At 44.6% G+C, this 21,005-nt stretch overlaps 1 protein-coding gene across 1 annotated transcript; it reads left to right on the plus strand.

The window, feature by feature from the left end:
• The first annotated feature begins 3,258 nt into the window (after window positions 1-3,258).
• LOC130026015 (lithostathine-like) lies at window positions 3,259-5,154 on the plus strand. Its single transcript, XM_056116671.1, has 5 exons — window positions 3,259-3,328; window positions 3,611-3,729; window positions 3,945-4,082; window positions 4,686-4,803; window positions 5,087-5,154. Exons 1-5 carry the CDS (start codon window positions 3,259-3,261, stop codon window positions 5,152-5,154), a joined length of 513 nt encoding a protein of 170 aa, XP_055972646.1.
• The last annotated feature ends 15,851 nt before the right edge of the window (window positions 5,155-21,005 follow it).

Raw genomic sequence — 21,005 nt, forward strand, 5'->3', positions numbered from 1 at the left:
TTTCTTTGAAGAATGTCATGGGTATACTAATAGGAATTGCATTGAATGTGTACAGTGCTTTGGGAACCATTGACATTTTGACAACGTTGATTCTCGCATCCATGAACAGGGGATATTTTTCCATTTCCTCATGTCCTCTTTTGTTTCCTGAAGTTGCGTTTTGTAGTTTTCTTAGTACAGGTCCTTTACTTCCTTAGTTAAGCTGATTTCCAGGTACTTGATTTTCTGGGGCACAACTGTGAATGGGATTGTTTTTTCATGTCACTTTCTTCTCCTTCACTATTTGCGTATAGGAAAGCCATGGACTTTTGGGTATTGATTTTATAGCCTGCCACTTTACTATATCAGCCTATTGTTTCTAGGAGTTTCTTGGTAGAGGTTTTAGGGTTCTCTAAGTATAGTATCATATCATCTGCGAATATCAGAGCTTAATTTGTTCTTTCCCTATCTTGATGCCCTTAATATCTTTTTCTTGTCTAATCGCTCTTGCAAGTACGTCCAGTACGATATTGAAGAGTAGAGGAGAGAGTGGGCATCCTTGTCTCGTCCCTGACATTAGGGGGAAGGGTCTCAGTTTTTCCCCATTGAGAATGATGTTTGCTGTAGGCTTGTGGTAGATGGCTTTAACTATGTTGAGGAAAGTCCCCTCTGGACGGCTACATGCAAAAAAGTGCGCTCAGATTTCTGCCTAACGCCGTGCACAAAAGTAAGATCGAAATGGATTTATGACCACAACATTAGACCGGAATACATAATGTTTATTGAAGACAAAGTTAGCAAAACTCTCCATGATATTGAAGCTAGTGGTATCTTCAAAGATGTCAGGCCCCTGGCCGAGCAAGTGAAAACAGAGATAGACAAATGGGACTATCTTAAACTAAGAAGCTTCAGCTCCTCAAAAGAAACAGTGACCAAAATACAAAGACAGGCTACAGAATGGGAAAGGATATTCACCAAATACACATCTGACAAGGGGTTGCTATCAAGGATATACAAGGTACGGGTTGAACTCCACAAGAAGAAATCACCCAACACCATCAATAAACGGGGTGAGGAAATGAACAGAAATTTTCGCTAGGAAGAAATCCGAATGGCAAAAAGGCACATGAGAAAATGCTCTACATCACTAATCATCAGAGAGATGCAGAACAAAACAACAATGAGATAGCATTTCACACCACAGGGACTGGCCCACAACCACAAGGAAAAAAGCAACCGGTGCTGGCACGGATGTGGCAAGAAAGGGACCCGCCTTCACTGCTGGTGGGAATATCGGCTTGTCCAACCCTTTTGGAAAACAGTATGGGCGATTCTCAAAAAATTAGAATTAGATCTCCCATTTGACCCAGCTATAGCACTCCTGGGAATATATCCCAGAGAGGCAAAAAGGTATAGTCGAAGTGACATCTGCAAATGTTTGTTCATTGCAGCACTCTTTACAATAGCCAGAATCTGGAAAAAACCTGAGTGCCCGAGAACAGATGACTGGTTAAAGAAACTCTGGTACATTTGCACAATGGAGTACTATGTAGCTGTTAGAAAAGATGAGGTTATGAAATTTACATACAAGTGGTACTACATGAAAGTATCATGTTAAGCGAAATGAGTCAGAAAGAGAGGGATAGATACAGAAACACTGCATTCATCTGGGGAATATAAAGCAACAAAACGGAGACTAACACCCAGTGATGGGTGAGATTAGTACCCAAAATTTTGCTCCATGACTTGAAGGCCAGCCACACGTGCTAGGTGAAAAGGAATCTCAGACAGAGACGAGAGCACCAAATAAAGGGTGTTGTGAGACCCTCCCAAGGTGGGAGAAGCATGCTAAAGGTAGTCTATAGACCAAACATGATTGCCACTCAAGGCCTCCATACAAAACACAGTACCCAAAAAGAAGAGAGAGAGAACAAAGGGGAATGCCCTGCCACTGAAGCAGGGTGGGACAGGGGTATGGGGGGTGGGAGGGATGGTGGGACCCGTGGTGGTGGAGGATGGGCATTGGTGGAGTGATGGTTACTTGAAACCCAAACACAAAAGTTTATAACTCTATAAGTGTGCGTCATGTGGTTTCACTAATAAAAATAAATAAATTAAAAAAATAAAGAAGCGACATGAAAGTGGCTTGGAGGAAAGTGAACTGTAGTTCCTTAAAATCTGGCTTTGCTGGTGTTGATATATTCTGCCATATATCAATCTCCTTAATATTACATGTAATATTAGAGCAACATATCTACACATTATTACTTCCTTTCTTTTTCAAATTTTATTACTTCACTATAATTTAACTTAAAAACACCTATCAAATAATAGACTCATGTTTCTTTGAAATCATTTCAATGAAAAATTGTCTCTAAGGTTATATGGAGAGATTCAAAGGTATTACTATTTAAACCGGTGTTTGACTTGAGAAATGTATCATCATTTTTGTTCCCTTTTACATTTTACATTCAATTATAAATATACTTGGAAATGAAAAGTATATCTGTATATATTTGTTATAGCGATAAATTCCTGGTAGATTGCTTATGAATAAAGTGAATTTTTCTGTGATTCCCATAAATGTTTCTGAATGAAATTTTTCTGAAAACAAAATTTTCTATGTATATATAACATGGCATTGTGAAAATTTTATACAAAAAAGAGAGAAGACCAAAAGAAACCACAAGGATATTAGTCCTAAAACTTTATTCCATTTTAGTCATAGTGAAAAGATTGATATAGTTACAGGTGTCTGTAGTCCTGAAAAGACATTTCTCTGGTATCTGGAAGAGGCACAGCTGTGGCAATTCCCAGCCTCTGCTGGTAAGACCCCTCCATATCTCAAGAACCTCCAGGAATCCCTGCCTACTCTTTCCCAGCAGGCCCTCAAGGCTGCAACTCTGCGTTCTTCATTGTACTGTTCCACCCCCAGAACCTCTTTTAAAAGGCTGGTCCCTCCCCTCCTGACCTACAGACTATCAAAGATCCCTGCAAGAAAGGTAAGTGGGAAAAGATGCAAGACTCTCGGGGAGGAGGGAAAAGATTCCCACTCCCAAGAGGACACAAGCGCTGTCAGACTCAGCAGTGATAACTCTGTGAGGCATCCTGGGAAGAATATTCAGAATATCAAATCTGCTCGGTCCCCATACTGGGAGATATCAATCATCTGGGAATTAAACAAATACAACAGAGAGATGGAGCAGTGGCTTCTCTGCTTGCCTCCTGCCTAACCCAAATTCCATGCGTTCTTCTGACAGCCTTTTCCCGTGAGACAAGATGCTGCCTCCCATGACCACTGTTGCTTGGATGGTGCTCGCCTGCCTGGTGCTCCAAGCCCAGGTGAAAGGTAAGCGTTCCCACATCCAGCCCCTGTGTTGTGGGAAACTCAGGTACAAGAGCACAGTTTGGGCATTTTATAAAATCCAAGTGATATAGTGGAATAGATGATTCCTCGTCGAATGTTTCTGGTGACACTTGAAAGCATAATGAATGTGTTGGAAAGGCTGAGGATGGCCATGGTCCATTACTCCAAGTACTGCCCTCATGCATATCCCCATGATGCTTTTTCCAACAAAAATACCCATTCTTCTTTTTCACTCCATCACTCCTTTACATTTTCCTTTGTCAGGGGAAGACCTGCAGAATGAAGAGCTGTCTCCAAAAGTCAGGTGCCCCAAAGGCTCCACAGCCTATGGTCACCACTGTTACGCCTTTTTCAAGACAGAAAAATCCTGGATGGATGCGCATGTGAGTAACTGTACTTGAAACTGGAATGTTTATTCCTGTGTGCAGGGACGAGAGGGGCTTGGACAGTGGGAGTTCACGGGAGCTTCCATTTTATTGACACATACTAGGGAGAATGACACGCACAATTCACAGTACACCTGCTGTTGCTTATCTTCTCCGCTTCTTAAGTCCTAGTGTAATGCATGCTTCTCCCAATCTCTTTCTTCCTCTCCTAGACGGAATGCCAGAAACGTCGCAATGGACACCTCGTGTCTGTGCTCACTCAGTCTGAGGGCTACTTCGTGAGCTCCCTCATCAAGAACAGTGGGACAGCACCCCCTCTTGTCTGGATTGGTCTCCATGACAGCACAGAGGTGAGATTACATCTTCTGTTCACGGGTAACTGTACAACTCCATTTGCCATCATGAGTCATCTGATTCCCTTAATCTGCCCAATCATTAGACCAGGCCACCCTGAAATCCAGAGTATTCAGATGCTCTTCTGGAGAACGAAGCCCTGAGCCCATCTGAAGTTGTGCGTTGTATGACATGGCCTCATCTCTAGTTATATCAATCCCCCTTTTCAAACAATGTGTACTGAAGACTTCCTAAATCAAGATTCTTGTTGCGCCCAGTGATGGTGCCTAAGATGTGCTGAGTTGTTGATCAATGAAGGGTGTGTACACTGTCCACTACAGAATCTACATGACCTTTGAGGCCAGCGGTGCATAGCCTGGATTGCACCACATGTTGTGCTAAACAATCCTTGCTCCTTTCAGTGGTATTGGTGACTTTGATTCTTACACACTAGATCAAGGCTTTAGAGAGAATTTTCAGATCTCCTCTCCAAATCTCCTCCATAAAGACACAAGCAGATTATCTGGTGCCGGGTGTCACTCTGGGATTCCAGTGAAGATGCTGCCAGAGCATCTCAGGAGCAACTGAGACTCGGGTGTCCATCTGTCCTATCTTCACAGACTCAACCCAATGCAGGTGGATGGGAGTGGAGTAATGGCGATGTGTTGAACTATCAGGCCTGGGAGAAAGGAGGCCCTACCAATACCGGGTTCTGTGGGGCCCTTCTTAGCCGCACAGGTAAGAACAAACAAGTTTTTATGTTTATATCTGTTCCACTTCTGACATATCCCCAAAACCAGTTTCTAAGCCTGACCTTTTGGAAGGGGGTACATTTCCTGAATTCAAACTCACTTGCCCTTTTCAGTCTCTCTCTGCTCTCTTTTCTCTGAGCCCCTTCTCCTTGGAGCAGGATTATGACACACAAAAAAGAGGGAGGGACTTTGGCCCTGTCTGTGTTGCCTCTCTCTCATGTTTCCAGCTTTAAGCATTCCACTCATCTCTCCATTTCTTGTCTCTTTAGGCTATGAAAAATGGCAAAATTATGACTGTTGGATTGTAATGCCGTACGTCTGCAAGTTTGAGAGCTAAATCCGGTTAGAAATGTACAGGCTGAATCCACATGCAGCCTCTCGAGGATATTCTTCCGGTCTTAAAAGGCATTCGAGAAGGAAATATCCACCGAATTTCAAGCCTGTACACCACGTCCCTTATACCTCCTCCCCAGTCTCACTGAATGCCTTTCTTTTATGTTTAAAGCCTGGTTTGTCAAATAATTACAATAAACACTTCTATCCACTTCTATCTCTTGAGTTCTGTTCTCAGACCATCACTAAATATTAACTGTACCTGAGAGAAATTTCGTTCTTCCTTTATCCACCTACATCCTGATCCCTAGGATCCAAACTTCATCCAGATCCCTCGGAAAATTCCAGTTGTAAATCCCAACTGATTGTCCAGAGCATACCACTGCAAAGATGCTTGGCTTAAGTCTTGGTTTCTGAAGTCTGAGAGGCTAAGTCTCACCCTGGAAACCCACTCAGCTGTGCTGTCTCAACTCACACTGTGAGCTATACTGGGACACTCTAGACCAACCCCCATCTCCCCCCCCCCCCCTCCACCGCCACCTTGACTCGTTTGACTCATAGTTCAGCTCCCTTTTAATTTTTTTTAACCATCCGTGAAGCAGACCTGGGTTGGCCTTGGGTCCAATACCTGTGTCACTGCCTTTTCCCACCCATAAGTTTCTGCAATCTTTAGGTCCTTTTTATGTAAGCATGATGTGCTGATGTTGTTCACACTGCCCTGCCATATCCTGGGCCGGTGTTAGTAACTCATGCATGTTCTGTACTTCCTGTAGCGTGATATTTACAGGACAACACCTCTGAGCTCATTCGTTCAGTAATAATCCATGTTTTTTTGATCCACGGCAACAGCAGAGTTGCTCATTGTACGTGAGATCGGTCATACGTAGTTTGCTCAATAATTGGCACAGGCTGCTGTGTGATGTGAACACAGTGCCACAGTGCTGCTGTGCTTGTAGGTGCAGTGGACATCATGAGAATCCAGGTGTGTTATGGGAATCATTGGGCATCAAGTCGAAATCAGGACATGATACACATCTGTCTCCTATTTGTAGCATCTGACTGGTCCAAAATTAATGCATTTATCCTCAATTCTCTGTGTGCCCTGGATTATAATTTTACCCAAACCAGTAAAAGTTGTATCTTGGAATTTTGCTTCCCAGACAGTATAGTACAAATTCTAGTATTTTTTTGTAATGGAGATACACGTAAATGAACAAGTTTTTATTTGCTTTTCACCTGATAGCTGCAATACCAGAAGATGGCGGGTCCTTCCATCTATGGGTACCTAGAGAAAGCTACTTGAGTCTCAAACTGTTGGAAATAATGGATAGTGTTTATGTTACTTGCTTTGGATAACCTCACATAGGAAATCTCTTTGGTAGTGACCTCAGTAATATTCAGCCCCTTTAATGTGTTTCTATTTTGTATTCTGTCCAATTCCATTGATGACAAACTAAATCAGCAGTTTGAAAAACATCCTAACAAAATCACACATGTCAACAAATCTCAACAAAATCCCACCCTAAAATCTCCTCTTAGAAAAGCATCAATGGTTATTAACAGTTGAAGTTCTTTTGAACTTAAGAATATGCTGCTATGGGGTTGGAGCAATAGCATAGCAAGTAGGGCGTTTGCCATGTACACGGCCGACCCAGGTTCAATTCCCAACATCCCATATGGTCCCCCAAGGACCGCCAGGAGTGATTACTGAGTGTGTGAACCAGGAGTAACTCCTATGCATTGCTGGGTGTAACCCAAAAATCCCAAAAAAAAATATGCTGCTATTTAGGAAAAACTGTAGAATTAGAGCTTGAACCTAAAGTAAAACTTGCTAAAGTGTTTGGTGTAGAAAGCTCATGATTTGAAAGAACTAAGGTATAAAAACTATTGAAATTAAGTCAAAAAAAGTTTTCCTCATGTTTCGTAAAAATTGATTCCAAGTTTTTAATGCTATATATATATATATTATATATATATATCAGTCACTGACCTCCCAGATGTGAGGGCTATCTGGCTGCAACATCTGTCGCCCCATTGACCACCAGGGTTGTTTCGGCTGATCACGCTGCCTAGGCTGATGTCCCCTTCCTCCCTTACCACTCCATGTGCATCCCTTCCAAAGCTGCGTGCTCTTTCGAAGAGGACGTACTTCCCCGAATAGAGATATAGAGATGGACTGGTCTTCAGTGGAGGGTATACGAGTAGCTGCGCTTGCCTGCTAGAACCTCCAAACAAGCATATGAGTATATATATATATATATATATATATACCTTACAAGCGGCCAACATGGCCGACCCGAGTTCGATTCCTCCGCCCCTCTCGGAGAGCCCGGCAAGCTACCGAGAGTATTCGATATGCCAGACACAGTAACAACAAAGTCTCCAATGGAGACGTTACTGGGCCCGCTCGAGCATATATATATATATATATATATATATATATATATATATATATATATATTTGTGTGTGTGTGTGTGTAGTTGTTGTTCTTGATTGTTTGCTTGCATCTGCATTGCATTAGATTGTTAAAATGAGAGTTGAATAATTGTGGTATCTAAACCAGGTTCAAGGGGCTGGAGCAATAGCACAGTGGGTAGGGCATTTGTCTTCCACGCGTCCGACCCGGGTTCAATTCCAGCATCCCATATGGTCCCCCAAGTACCGCCAGGAGAAATTCCTGAGTGCAGTCAGGAGTAACCCCTGAGCATTGCTGGGTGTTATCCAAAAAGCAAAATAAAATAAAATAAAAATAAATAAAATAAAATCTGGTTCAAACGGTACTGGTATTGTTCAAAACATGAGTTTCTAGATTTATAAAATTGGTTGCAAAAGTTATGCTACCAGGGGCTGGAGCAATAGCACAGTGGGTAGGGCGTTTGCCTTCCACACAGCCAACCTGGGTTCGATTCCCAGCATCCCATATGGTCCCCTGAGAACCGCCAGGAGTGATTCCTGAGTGCATCAGCCAGGAGTAACCCCAGTGCATTGCCGGGTGTGACCCAAAAAAAGGAAAAAAAAAAGTTATCCTACCAGTGTTTTAGTTGATCTGAGACTTTTGTTAGCTATAATTTCTAGAGCTAATTAGCAATCTTATGATGGGTTGTTTATAAACCGTCATAAGATTTTCAGAGCCTGGGAAGCTACCCAGCAGAGCCTGGCAATCTACCTGTGACTTATTCGATATGCCAAAAACAGTAACAATGATTCTCATTTCTCTGACCCTGAAAGAGCCACCAATATGCCATTGGATAGCACAGCGGGTAGGGCATTTGCCTTGCACACAGCCAACCTGGGTTCGATTCCCAGCATCCCATATGGTCCCGTGAGTACTGCTAGGAGTAATTCCTGAGTGCAGAGCCAGGAGTAACCCCTGTGCATTGCCAGGTGTTACGCAAAACCAAAAAGCAAAAAACAAAACAACACAATATGACATTGGACTACAGTGGCGCACGACAAGGTCAAATGTAGACATTACTGGTGTCCGCTCAAAAAAATGAATGAACAATGGGAGGACAGTGGCACCGTGCCAAGGATTTGGATTCAGGCATGTTTTCAATGACTAAATTGCACTAGAAACCATAACAAAAACAAAAAATAGCCTGTGGAAATGTCACTGTCACAGTATCACTCTCATCCCGTTGCTCATTGATTTCCTCGACCAGGCACCAGAAACGTCTCCATTTGTCAGTCCTGAGATTTTAGGAAGTACCACACTGAAGTCTCTTTCAGGATCAGGGGAAGAGACCCATCGTTGTTACTGGGTTTTCGCACATCGAATTTGCCTCGGGGAGCTCGCCAGACTCTGCCATGTGGACAGGATACTCTCAGAAGCTTGCCAGCTTCTCCGAGAGCGAGAATAAGACAAGCGGCCCCACTTCCGGGAGCTTGGTTTTATAGTCTCTGAGTCTTGGCCATTGATGAGATTACACGGCACTGGGGGCAGTTGGTGGGTGTAACTGCCTAGCTACTGGAAGATGGGGTATCTGGGTGGAGGATGCCCAGTCCGGATCTGAGCAGGCCTTGAGATATTGGTCCCGGATCCTGCATACATGGGTTCCTCTGGCAGTTTCTTCATGTGTGAGGCTTGTCCAAGCATATGGAGAGTGGTCTTACGCATGACTGTGTCTGAGTTTCAGAGGTCTTCAGCTGCCAGTACTCTGCTCGGGATGGGGAGGGAACCTCAACCCTCACCCTCCAAGGGGCCCCAGAGAGGACATGATGGAATATGTGAATTTTAAAAGTCATTGCATGGCAATAACTCGGAAAGACTGGCAAGCTACCGAGAGTATTCCGCCCGCACGGCAGAGCCTGGCAAGCTACCCGTTGTGTACTCGATATGCCAAAACCAGTAACTACAACTGGTCTCTTTCACCTCACCCTGAAGGCTTCACCGACATGGCAGCAATGAGAAGGATGAGAAAGGAGAGGCCGATAAAATCTCAAGGCCGAACTAGGCTGCCACAACGAAAGAAGACAAAACTGTTCATCTGTACTTTCAATGAACGTACGCTAGCATCAGATGCATCCATCGAGGACCTGATGGTACAAGCGCAAATGATCAAATATGACATCATTGGTCTGACCGAGACAAGAAAGCACGAATCTCACCATGCCGTTTTCGACACTGGAGAAGAATTTTTCCTTGGAACATGCGATAAAAGAGGTGTCGGAGGCTTCGGTGTCCTTGTCAACACAAACTTGGCCATGAGCATTGATTCATTCGAATGCCTAACAACCTGATCGGACGTTTACATTTGAATAGATGTGGCTCACTTCCGGCAGTTTCTATCTTCGTTGTCTACACACCAACATCTCATTATGATGAAAGAGAAATCGAGAAGTTCTACATGGAGCTGGAGAAGTTCTATAAAGAAGACCACACCTTCTACAAGATCATTGTGGGTGATTTTAATGCCAAGATAGGACCGAGAAGATCAGCTGAAGAACTTCACATCGGGACCCATGGCCTAGAATGGAACGAACAGGGTGAGAGACTGTCTGAGTTTATCATGTCAACCAAGATCATCCATGGTAACACACAGTTCCAGAAGGCCGAATCTAAACGTTGGACATGGGAGTCTCCCGGTGGATGATTTCACAACGGAATAGACCACATCACATTCAATTGATGCTTTTGCCTGACCGATGTCACTTTTGTCGCAAAATTCCGAACGGGATCGGACCACCGTCTCCTTCGTGCAAAAGTCTACTTCACAGAGCAGGGAGAAAGGGCTGCAAAGTTCAAAAAGAGAACTCCCAGAATGACCACCAACTGGGAGCTCTTTGGCACTATTGCAGCAACATGGAAAGATGCCATTGTTGACAACATTGACGAGGAATACGATCGACTGGTTCAGCACCTCCATGATTGTGCGAGGAACGCCAAGACAGAGATAGCCACAAAAAAAAAGCCTGTCTTCGAAAACTCTTGAGCTTATATGCCAATGTGGTTTGGCACATGCCTCAGGCAACCGCAAGCTAACGTCCGAGCTCGCAAAGCAGTGCAGAGATGCGATCAAGGAAGACGTCAAAGAGAGAAGAGCAGAAGTGCTGGTAGATGCGGCAGAAGCTGGGAAAAGTATTCATAACGCCTGCCTGTCCTTCGCCAACTACAAGATCAAGATGACTGCGCTCTGACGTCCTGAAGGATCCATCACATCCTCCAGAATGGCAATGAAGATTATCCATGACTTCTACTCAAATCTCTTCGATAGCCATGCCAGTCAGGTCGACTTATTCCTGGGAATTAGACCAAGGAAAGAGGGGACTGGACCCTGTACTTGCCGACTACCTTAGTACACTTGCATCCCTGCCCCTGCCAACCTGCTCCAGTCAGGCAAGATGCAGCATCCCTTGGCTGATCCCACTGTTGCTTGGGTGCTGCTCTCCTGCCTAGTGCTCCAATCCCAAAAGAAAAGTAAGTGTTCCCACATCCAGTCCCCTGTCGTGCATTACTCAGATACAGGAGAGCAGTTCCATATTTTATGACAGAAACAAGGTTATATCGTATAATTGATGGTCCCTCATTAGTGATGCTAGGTCATGTTGAAAGCATTCTGAATGTACCAGTAACTGGGAAGGGCTATCATGGCTCACTCTTCCGAGTACTAGCTTCATGCATATCCCCTGGATATCTTTTCCATGCCAACTCCCATTATTCTTTTCACTCTATCACTCCTTTAAACTGTTCTATGCTTGGTCAAGATTTGCAGAAGGAACAGCTCTCTCCATGAATCAGAATACCCCAGTGGGAACTGAACTTCTTTGCAACCATTTCATATCTTTTTCAAAATTTTTATTAGTGAAACACCATGAGGGACAGTTGTAGACTTACAAATTTTTGTGCTTGGGCTTCAGTTATACAATGATCGAGTACCCATCCCTCCAGCAGTGCCCATTTTCCACCACCACGGGTCCCAGTATGCCTCCCACCCCACCATCTCCCCCATTCCACCCCGCCTCTGTGGAAAGGCATTCCCTTTTGTTCTCTCTCTCCTTTTGGGTGTTGTGGTTTGCAAAAGAGGCATTGAGTGGCAATTGTGTTCGGTCTATAGTCTACTTTCAGCATGCATCTCCATCCTGGGACGATCCTCTTAACACCCTTCTGCCTGACCCAAATTCCATGCCTGCTTCTGACAGCCTTCTCCCGTGAGACAAGATGCTGCCTCCCATGGCCACTGTTGCTTGGATGGTGCTCTCCTGCCTGGTGCTCTGAGCCCAGGTGAAAGGTAAGCGTTCACACACTCAGCCCCTGTGTCGTGGAATACTCAGATACGAGAGCACAGTTTGGGCATTTTATATAATCCAAGGGATAGAGTGGAATAGACGATTCCTCGTCGAAAGTTTCTGGTGACACTTGAAAGCATTCTGAATGTGTTGGAAAGGCTGAGGGATGGTCATGGTCCACTATTCCAAGTACTGTCCTTATCCATATCTCCGTGGTGCTTTTTCCAACAAAATACCATTCTTCTTTTTCACTCCGTCCATCCTTTACATTTTCCTATGTCAGGGGAAGACCTCCAGAATGAAAAGCTGTCTCCAAACGTCAGGTGCCCCAAAGGCTCCAAGGCCTATGGCAACGATTGTTATGCCTTTTTTAAGACAACAAAATCCTGAATGGAATCAGATGTGAGTAACTGTACTTGAAACTGGAATGTGTATTTCTGCGTGTGAAGGGAGGGGACTTAGACAGTGGAGTTTAGGGGAGCTTCCGTTTCATTGGGACATTCAGGTTTACGGTTCACAGTCCTCCCATTGTTCATCAATTTGCTCGAGCGGGCCCAGTAACGTCTCCATCGTGAGACTTGTTGTTACTGTGTTTGGCATAGAGAATATGTCACGGGTAGCTTGCCAGGCTCTGCTGTGCAGGCGAGATACTTCGTTAGCTTGCCGGGCTCTCCGAGCGGGGCGGAGGAAACGAACCTGAGCCGACCAGGTTGGATGCGTGCAAGGAAAACGCCCTACCCCTGTGCTATCACTCCATCCCTCATTGGGACATACTAGGTGGAATGATAAGCACAATTTACAGTAACCTGAGGTTCCTTACCTTCCTCCACTTCTTAAGTCCCAGTGTAATGCAAGCTTCTCCCAATCTCTTTCTTCCTCTCATAGACGGAATGCCAGAAATGTCCCAATGAACACCTCATGTCTGTGTCCACTCAGTCTGAGGGCTTCTGGATTTGGAGAGATGGAGCGAAAGCATGCTTATATGCTGAGGGTTTGGTTCCTGGCACACCGTGCTTCCCCAAGCACTGAGCAGCAGTTACTGTTAGTTGGGCTCACTGGGTTCATCATTCTCATGTGCCCTGCAGAAGGAGTGTCAGGCCTAGGTTCTGGGCTTTTGGGAGACCCCCGGCCTATGTCTGTGACCCAGACTTTCCCAGGACTGACCCAGTATTCTTGGAACTGCATCGTGGTCAAAATTGACAATCTTGCTGCCTAGCCATGGAAAACCATCTCAAAGACACCTGGAGAATTCCTCATTGAAAGTTCCCGGAGCTGGGCAGAGGAGAAGAGTGTGGTGAGTCTCTCTCCAGATGCCAGATAGGACCATGGCACGACCATCTTTGTCTTAGAGTGACTGGCCCGAACCCACCCTTCTTCTCTGTTCTTTTGTTATGGAAACCCCTTCCTGTGAGCATGCAGATGAAATGATTGTTTTGAGGACATGAATCCATCAGGAGTAATGAGCACCATCAGGTGTGATCCTGATGTCGGTGGGCCCCACAGATGAATTATGGGAAGCGGGGAGGAGAACGACGGTCACTTTCTCCCCACCCGCCTCTGCCACCCGGGATCCAGGGTTCCTGGGTTCTTGTCTCGCCTCGCAGAAAGGAATTTCAGGAGTAGACAAGCAGTGAAGTAAATAGATTTTATTTGGAGGATTTTTAGGTGCGGAGGGGGAGAGAGAGAGAGAGAGAGAGAGAGAGAGAGAGAGAGAGAGAGAGAGAGAGAAGTTAGACATGAAAGCATGAAAGTGCACATCTCAAGAGGGGAGATCCGGGCGACACATGTGCTCGGGCACTACATGTGCTCTGCCACATGAACATAAGCAGCACATGGGCTCGGGCAGCATATTCGCGCCCTTTCGTTGTTCAAGGTGGTCTTTATAGGGTTTCTGACACTGTCCCCACGTGGGACTTCTTCCCAGGTAAAAGTCCGTTGCAAAGGAGGTTACCAGGGAGGTCCAAAAAGAGGAATTTCATGGGGAGGCCTATATCCTGAGGGTCTGCAGATGGTCTTATCAGGCCTTTGTTTTCTGTATCCACAAGGTGGGTCATTCCTAGAATTCTTCTTCCATGAAACTTTGTTTCATTGCAAAGGGCCTTTCCCTATCTAACTGCCTACATCAGATTGATTGAGGAAAAGTATACACGGGACAGAGAGTGCAGCACAGGGTCAGGCCTGGCCGTCGAGCATGCTGAAGTTGGCAGGCAGGCAGGCAGATAGGGAAAGCCCCTCCCCAGGACAAAGCAGTAAATTTTTTTAGGAAGTAATAGGTCTGAGTGTAAAACCCACCTTTACAGAAAACTGAAACTAAGGCCTGAATAGACCCTCACCTGGCACCAGTAACAGACCCAGAGAAGCTCCCGCAGAAACAAAACACAGGTGCGGGGAGAGCCGAGCCTTAGCACAGCGGGTAGGACGTTTGCCTTGCATGAGGCTGACCTGGGTTCAATCCCCAGCATCCCATATGGTCCCCTAAGCACTGCCAGGAGTAATTCCTGAGCTCAGAGCCAGGAGTCACACTTGAGCATCACTGCTGGGAAAAAATGCAAAAGAAAAGAAAAGAAACAAAAGGCCAGGGAAGGAATTTCAAAGACCATCCCCACTCCCAATCCCAATCTCTTTAGCAAGGGACCTTGACCTAGGTAGAAGCCCTGTGTGGGGACAGGTTGGAGAAACCCTAGAAAGCCAACCTTGGACAAAGGGAGGGCACAGATGCTGCCTGAGCTAATGTGCTGTTTGGGCCCACGTGGCTGAGCACAAGTGTTGCCCGAGCATGTGTCACCTGACCACATGTGTCGCCCGCATATCCCCTCTTGAGATGTGCATTTTCATGTTTTCATGTCTAGTGCTGGGATGTGTGTAAGGGATCCCTTCACTCTTGGAGAAGCCCGAGCTCTCTCTTGAGCTCTGCGTTCTCTCCCACTTTCTCTCCCTCCTTCCCTTCAAAACCTCCAATTAAAACTGTAATTCCACTGCTCATCTACGCCTGATATTCCTTTCTGCAAAGCGAGACAAGAACCCAGTAACTCTGGGTCCTGGATGCCGGAAGCGAATGAGGAGAAAGTGACTGTCTTTTCAGTCTACAGAATGGGAAAGGATATTCACCGAATACACATCTGACAAGGGGTTGATATCCAGGATATACAAAATACTGGTTAAACTCCACAAGAAGAAAACATCCAACCCCATCCAAAAATGGGGCAATGAAATGAACAGAAACTTTCTCAAAGAAGAAATCCGAATGGCAAAAAAGCACATGAGAAAATGCTCTACATCATTAATCATCAGGGAGATGCAGATCAAAACCACAATGAGATACCATCTCACACCTCAGAGACTGGCCCACATTCAAAAGAACAAAAACAACCGATGCTATAGTGGATGTGGCGAGAAAGGGACACTCCTTCACTGTTGGTGGGAATGTCCACTGGTTCAGCCCTTCTGGAAAACAGTATGGACGATTCTCAAAAAATTAGAAATTGAGCCCCCATTTGACCCAGCAATACCACTCCTGGGAATATATCCCAGAGAGGCAAAAATGTATAGTCGAAGTGACATCTGCACTTGTTTGTTCATTGCAGCCCTCTTTACAATAGCCAGAAACTGGAAGAAACCTGAATGCCCAAGAACAGATGACTGGTTAAAGAAACTTTGGTACATCTACACAATGGAGTACTATGTAGCTGTTAGAAAAGATGAAGTCATGAAATTTACATACAAGTGGTACAATATGGAAAGTATCATGCTAAGCGAAATGAGTCAGAAAGAGAGGGATAGACATAGAAAGATTGCATTCATCTGGGGGATATAAAGTAACAAAGTATGAGATTAATACCCAAGAATAGCTGAGATCAGCACCAGGAGGATTACTCCATAACTTAGAGGCCAGCCGGGTATCCTAGAGGAAAGGGCAGTTCAGATAGAGAAAGGAGCACCAAATAAAGGATGTTTGGAGGATCCTCCCAGGAGGGGAGATGCATGTCGAAAGTAGACTATGGACTGAACATGTTTGCCACTCAATGCCTCTTTTGGAGACCACAACACCCAAAAGGAGAGAGAGAACACAGGGGATTGCCCTGCCACAGAGACAGGGGGGATGGGGGGATGGGGGTGGGAGGGATATTATCCATGGTGGTAGAAAATGGGCACTGGTGGAGGGATGGGTATCTGATCATTGTATAATTGAAACCAAAGCACAAAAAATTGTAAATCTACAACCTTAAAAAAAATAAAATAAAATAAAGGGGGAAAAAAGTGACTGTCTTTTTCCTCCCCGCTTGATATAAATCACCCGTGGGGCCCCAGTGATGCACAGGTATTACTCCTGGCTCACGCACTCAGGAATTACTCCAGGCAGTGGTTGGGGACCATCTGGGATGCTGGGGATTGAACTCAGTAGACTCAAACTTTGAATCTTCTAAGTTTTGTGTGCACAGTCTTTCATGACAACTCTCAAGAACTCGCCAGTCCAAAAAAATCTACTTTCATGCTAACAGTTTCTCTAATTGAAAAAGTATTTTTTTAATTCGGCTGGGCGGGGAAAATGACTCCCACCAAACCATGAGCCCTGGGTCCTGATACTGGTCACCTGACTCCGGCTTCTCTTACCAAGTGTGGTAGGTGACTTGGGAAAGTGGGAAGCAAGGGAAGGGCCCTGTGAGAAGACAAAGCTTTCACACCGCTGCACCCACTCGCCCACTAAGGCACGGGGTAGGACTGGTGAGGACTGGTGAAGTGACGCTGGTGTCTCACCAGCACCAGCAGAGAGCTGTCAGGCTGTGCCTGAAACTCACTTCTTCCCCATTGCATTGGGAGGGCTTGGAGGTAGGAGGAGATGTGGGCTCTCTGGCTGGAGCAAGGAATTACTCTCTTTTTTTTCTTTTTAGATTTTTGGGTCACACCCAGCAATGCTCAGGGGTTACTCCTGGCTTTCCACTCTGGAATTACTCCTTGCAGTGGTCAGGGGACCATATGGGATGCTGGGAATCGAACCTGGGTCAGCCGCGTGCAAGGTAAACGCGTACCCACTGTAATATTGCTCTAGCCCCAGGAATTATTCTTTGCAGGAAAAAAAGGAAAATTAGCTCTAACTCCTGCCCAGGTTTTCCAGGATCTTCATTGTCCTCAGAGAGAAGAATTTCAGGAGGGGCTCTGAGAAATGAAGGGGCTTTATTTACAATAGTCTCAGGAGATGGAGGGGCAGGCAGAGGGAGATGGCAGACACCAACGGTCCCATTACCTATTTTGACTGGGAAGGCACTTTTGGGGGGGGGGTTTGTTTGTTTGGGGAGCCACACCCGGTGATGCTCAGGAGTTACTCCTGGCTCCGCACACAGGAAGGACCTACTGTTGACGGTGTTTCGGGATCGTGCAGGTTGCTGGGGATCGAACCTAGGTCAGCACCAGCCAAGCAACAGTGGCCATGGGAGGCAGCATCTTGTCTCACTGATGAGGCTGTCAGAGGCAAGGATTAAAGTGGGCTCAGGGAGAAGTCAAGCAGAGAAGCCTCTTCTCCATCTCCCTGTTTCCTTTGTTTTATTCTCAGGAGCACGTTGACCTGACTAACTTGGGTCTCCCAGTATGGTGACAGAACTGATTTGGTATTCTGATATTCTACCCATGAGATCTCTCAGGTTTACTACTGCTAAGTCTGACAGTGCTTGTGTATTGATTAGTACTGATGGCAAATTCTTCAGGTATTCGGGTCTGACCTTGTCTGGGCCGAGTGCTATTCACTTCTTTACTGAGGAAATGGTGTGTCGGAGTTCGGAAGGGAGAATGTTGGGAACGACATATCCATTCTGTGCGGTATGTTGGCATGTGGACATGGCTATTGAAGAGATTCAAGTAGAAATCATGGATAATCTTCTCCATTGCCTTTTTGGAAGATTTGATATGTCCATCAGGGTGTTGGAGGGCAGTCACCTTGGTCTTGTTGTTGGCCAAGGGCACGTGGGTGTTGCAAATGCTTTCCCCGGTTTCTGCCACATCGGTCAACACTGCTGCTCTACTCTCTTTGAGGTCTTCCTTTATCACTTCTCTCCCTTCTGGACGGAGAGGTTCGAGCCTGCAGTGACAAGGCATGCTTGGCCTCATTGGATGTGGGGCGGAACCTGTTCATCTCCTTGTACTGATGAGGTCCCAAGTTGACGGCCATGAATGGCTCCTCCTGCTCCTGAATGAACATGATCCCAGAGGCACACAAGCCAATCTCAGAATCCAGTGACTTATAGCAGAAATCCCTCCAGGCTTATTGCTAAAATATCAGAAATTCAAAATTGCACAAAGCGGCTGCATGACATCGTGTACTCTTCATAATCAGTAATAGAAAACAAATTATCTAGTGATGCCTCGTTGGCAGGTCTCAGTGTTGGGGAAAAGTCCAAATAATAATGGTGGGTCTTTTGTCAAAATACTAAATGTGATCAGAGTGCAGAGTGTATAAAGTGGAAATCATCTGCCACAGGGGGAGGGGTGGGATGGGGGGTATATTGGGGTTTTTGGTTGTGGAAAATGTGCACAGGTGAAGGACTGGGTGTTTGATCATTGTATGACCAAGACGTAAACTGGAACGCTTTTTAACTCTTCTCACGGTGATTCAATAAAATCAATAAGTGAATGAATGAATAAATAAATAAATATTTAAATAAATAAAAATAAAAAAGAGAACACTTTACTCAATAGTGTATTATTCACACCAGTTGAGATAAGATTTAACTGCAAAAATAGAACGACAAAACAATAAAGTTATTTATAATCTTAAAATTATTACTCTCAAGAACTCATGTTTTTCCCATTATTGTCTGTCATTTTCCTCAGATATCATGACTATGGCATACTTGGTGTCTACTTATGATAACCATTTTATAGATCTAACTATATCTTTTCGAATTTTTATATGCACAGAAAACTAGGGATAACTACCAATCTAGATATAAGCAGGACAAATCATGTAAAACTGAGAGAATAGTGAAAGTAACAAAAAAAGGAAAAGAAGTAAATGTTTCATAGAAAAGCTTGCTAGTTTCCTCATGGGCCCTGATCCTTCCTATAATTCTCACTACAAAGAAAGAAGAATCAGACAGTCCATAAAAATAAATGCCAAGTTGTATGAATGAACCCACCATAATTGAACTTGCTCTAATGAACTCAAAATTAAATAAGTATATTAGATTTTCTTTTCTTCTTGCTGGAGAGTTATTGAAAAAGGGATGGATAAGTAAAAAGTTTCTTATAGTGGTTAGACTGTTATCCTTTATAGATTTTCTTATTTCCAAAATTATAATTTCCCAACCAGTTCGAAGGCATGGAGTCTACAATTATTCAGAGCTGAGATGTCTTGCCCTGGGGAAGTGAAAACACAGTTAAAAGTTACTGGGCCCGCTCGAGCAAATCGATGAACAACGAGAGGACAGTAAGTATCTCATTAAGGGATAGGCTCAGGTTGATGTCTAGGTGGCTATAAAAGCAGATTATTTAATTTTTTAAAAAATTTTATTTACTGAATTACCATGAGAACAGTCACAAAGCCTTTCAGTTTGAGTGTCGATCGGTCACACAATGACCAAACACCCATCCCTTCACCAGTGCACATCTTCCACCACCAAGAACCCCAGTATATCCCCCTCCCAACCCTGCCCCTGCTTGTGTGGCAGATTAACACTTTAATCTCTCTCTAGGTTGATCACATTTAATATTATGACCAAAAACCCACCATTAAAATTTGGAATTTTCCCCAACATTCAGACCTGCCAAAAAGACATTAGATAATTTGCTTTCTATTGCTGATTATGAAGAGCATATGATGTCGTATGGCCGCTATTGTGGCCACGTGGCCTTGGATTTCTGATAGTAAAGTAAAATAAAGGCCCTCCCGTTGATCATCGATTTGCTCGAGCAGGCCCAGTAACGTCTCGATTGGAGTCTTTGTTGTTACTGTGTCTGACATATCGAATAAGTCACAGGGAGCTTGCCAGGCTCTGCCGTGGGGGCGAGATACGCTCGGTAGCTTGCCGGGCTCTCCGAGAGGGGCAGATTTCTGATATTTTAGAAATAAATCTAGAGGGATTACTGCCAAAAGACACTGGGTTCTGAGATTGGCCTGTGTGTCTCTAGGATCTTGTGTCCTCTCAGGAGTGGGAATCTTTCCCACCCTTCCCCTGGAATCTGAAAATAAGCCCTGACTTGGAGAGCATCTTGTATCAACTCCCACTCACCTTAATTGCCGGGGAGGCTAATGTTTGGCAGATAAAGAATGACCAGACTTTTAAAAGATGTTCTGAGGGAGGGGCACTGCAACGAATGGCACCAAGTTCTGACCTTGCGAGGGCTGCTGGGAAAGGCAAGTCAGGGGTTTTAGGAAATTTCTGAAATGGGGAGGAGTCTTCCTCTAAGTGGCTGGGAATTGCCACAGGTGTAGCCTCTTTCACGTACCAGATTACCACCTCCTCTGGACTACTGCCATCTGTAATGTTCCCCACATCAATTTTTTCTTATAGCCTACAAGATCTGAAATCAAATTTCATCACTTTTTTTCCTTGGTACCATGTAGAAGACGAAGAATTTTAGAAGTCAAGACAAGGAGAGTAAACTTGAGAGAAAACCAATGTTACGGTTTCATCGGCAAATTGTTCATGTTGTAGGTGCTCTAAATTTGTCATGTTTTTAATAAATAAATTTATAGTTATATTACATAACCATATGAATTAAAAAATAAAATGGTATTTGATAAGTCAATACCTGCACAAATTAATACCATTTAAGTTACATATCAACTGGTATTTCCCTCAAATCAACACACTCACACATGCACACATATACACACACACACGCACACATGTGCTCGTTCAATCTGAAAGGCAGAATGACTGTATGTTGACAAAAGGCAGCACATTTCATGCAACAACCGCTGTTAAAACACTGTTCCTGAAAGGCCATTGTGTGTTACTTTGAATATCTTCGGCTCTGTACGATAGTTCCAGTAACCCCTAGAACTGACAGGTCAGGGTGGCGCCTCATTGTTGGACGCTGTCCTTGATGAAGTGCTGTCCTGTTGTCATGTTTCACCATATTGTCCCTGGAACACCATTGTATAACTTGGAATTTCGCAGTTCTTAAAGCCCAAT

The sequence above is a fragment of the Sorex fumeus genome, unplaced genomic scaffold (genome assembly GCF_029834395.1).
Source record: "Sorex fumeus unplaced genomic scaffold, SorFum_2.1 ptg000033l, whole genome shotgun sequence".
NCBI lineage: Eukaryota > Metazoa > Chordata > Mammalia > Eulipotyphla > Soricidae > Sorex > Sorex fumeus.

What these genes read in the sequence shown, in the direction of transcription:
- LOC130026015 (XM_056116671.1), top strand. Translation starts at nt 3,259, where the DNA reads ATGCTGCCTCCCATGACCACTGTTGCTTGGATGGTGCTCGCCTGCCTG. An exon ending in GCTCCAAGCCCAGGTGAAAG is followed by an intron (nt 3,329 to 3,610) that starts GTAAGCGTTCCC and finishes TTCCTTTGTCAG; the next exon opens with GGGAAGACCTGCAGAATGAA. An exon ending in GGCCCTTCTTAGCCGCACAG is followed by an intron (nt 4,804 to 5,086) that starts GTAAGAACAAAC and finishes TTGTCTCTTTAG; the next exon opens with GCTATGAAAAATGGCAAAAT.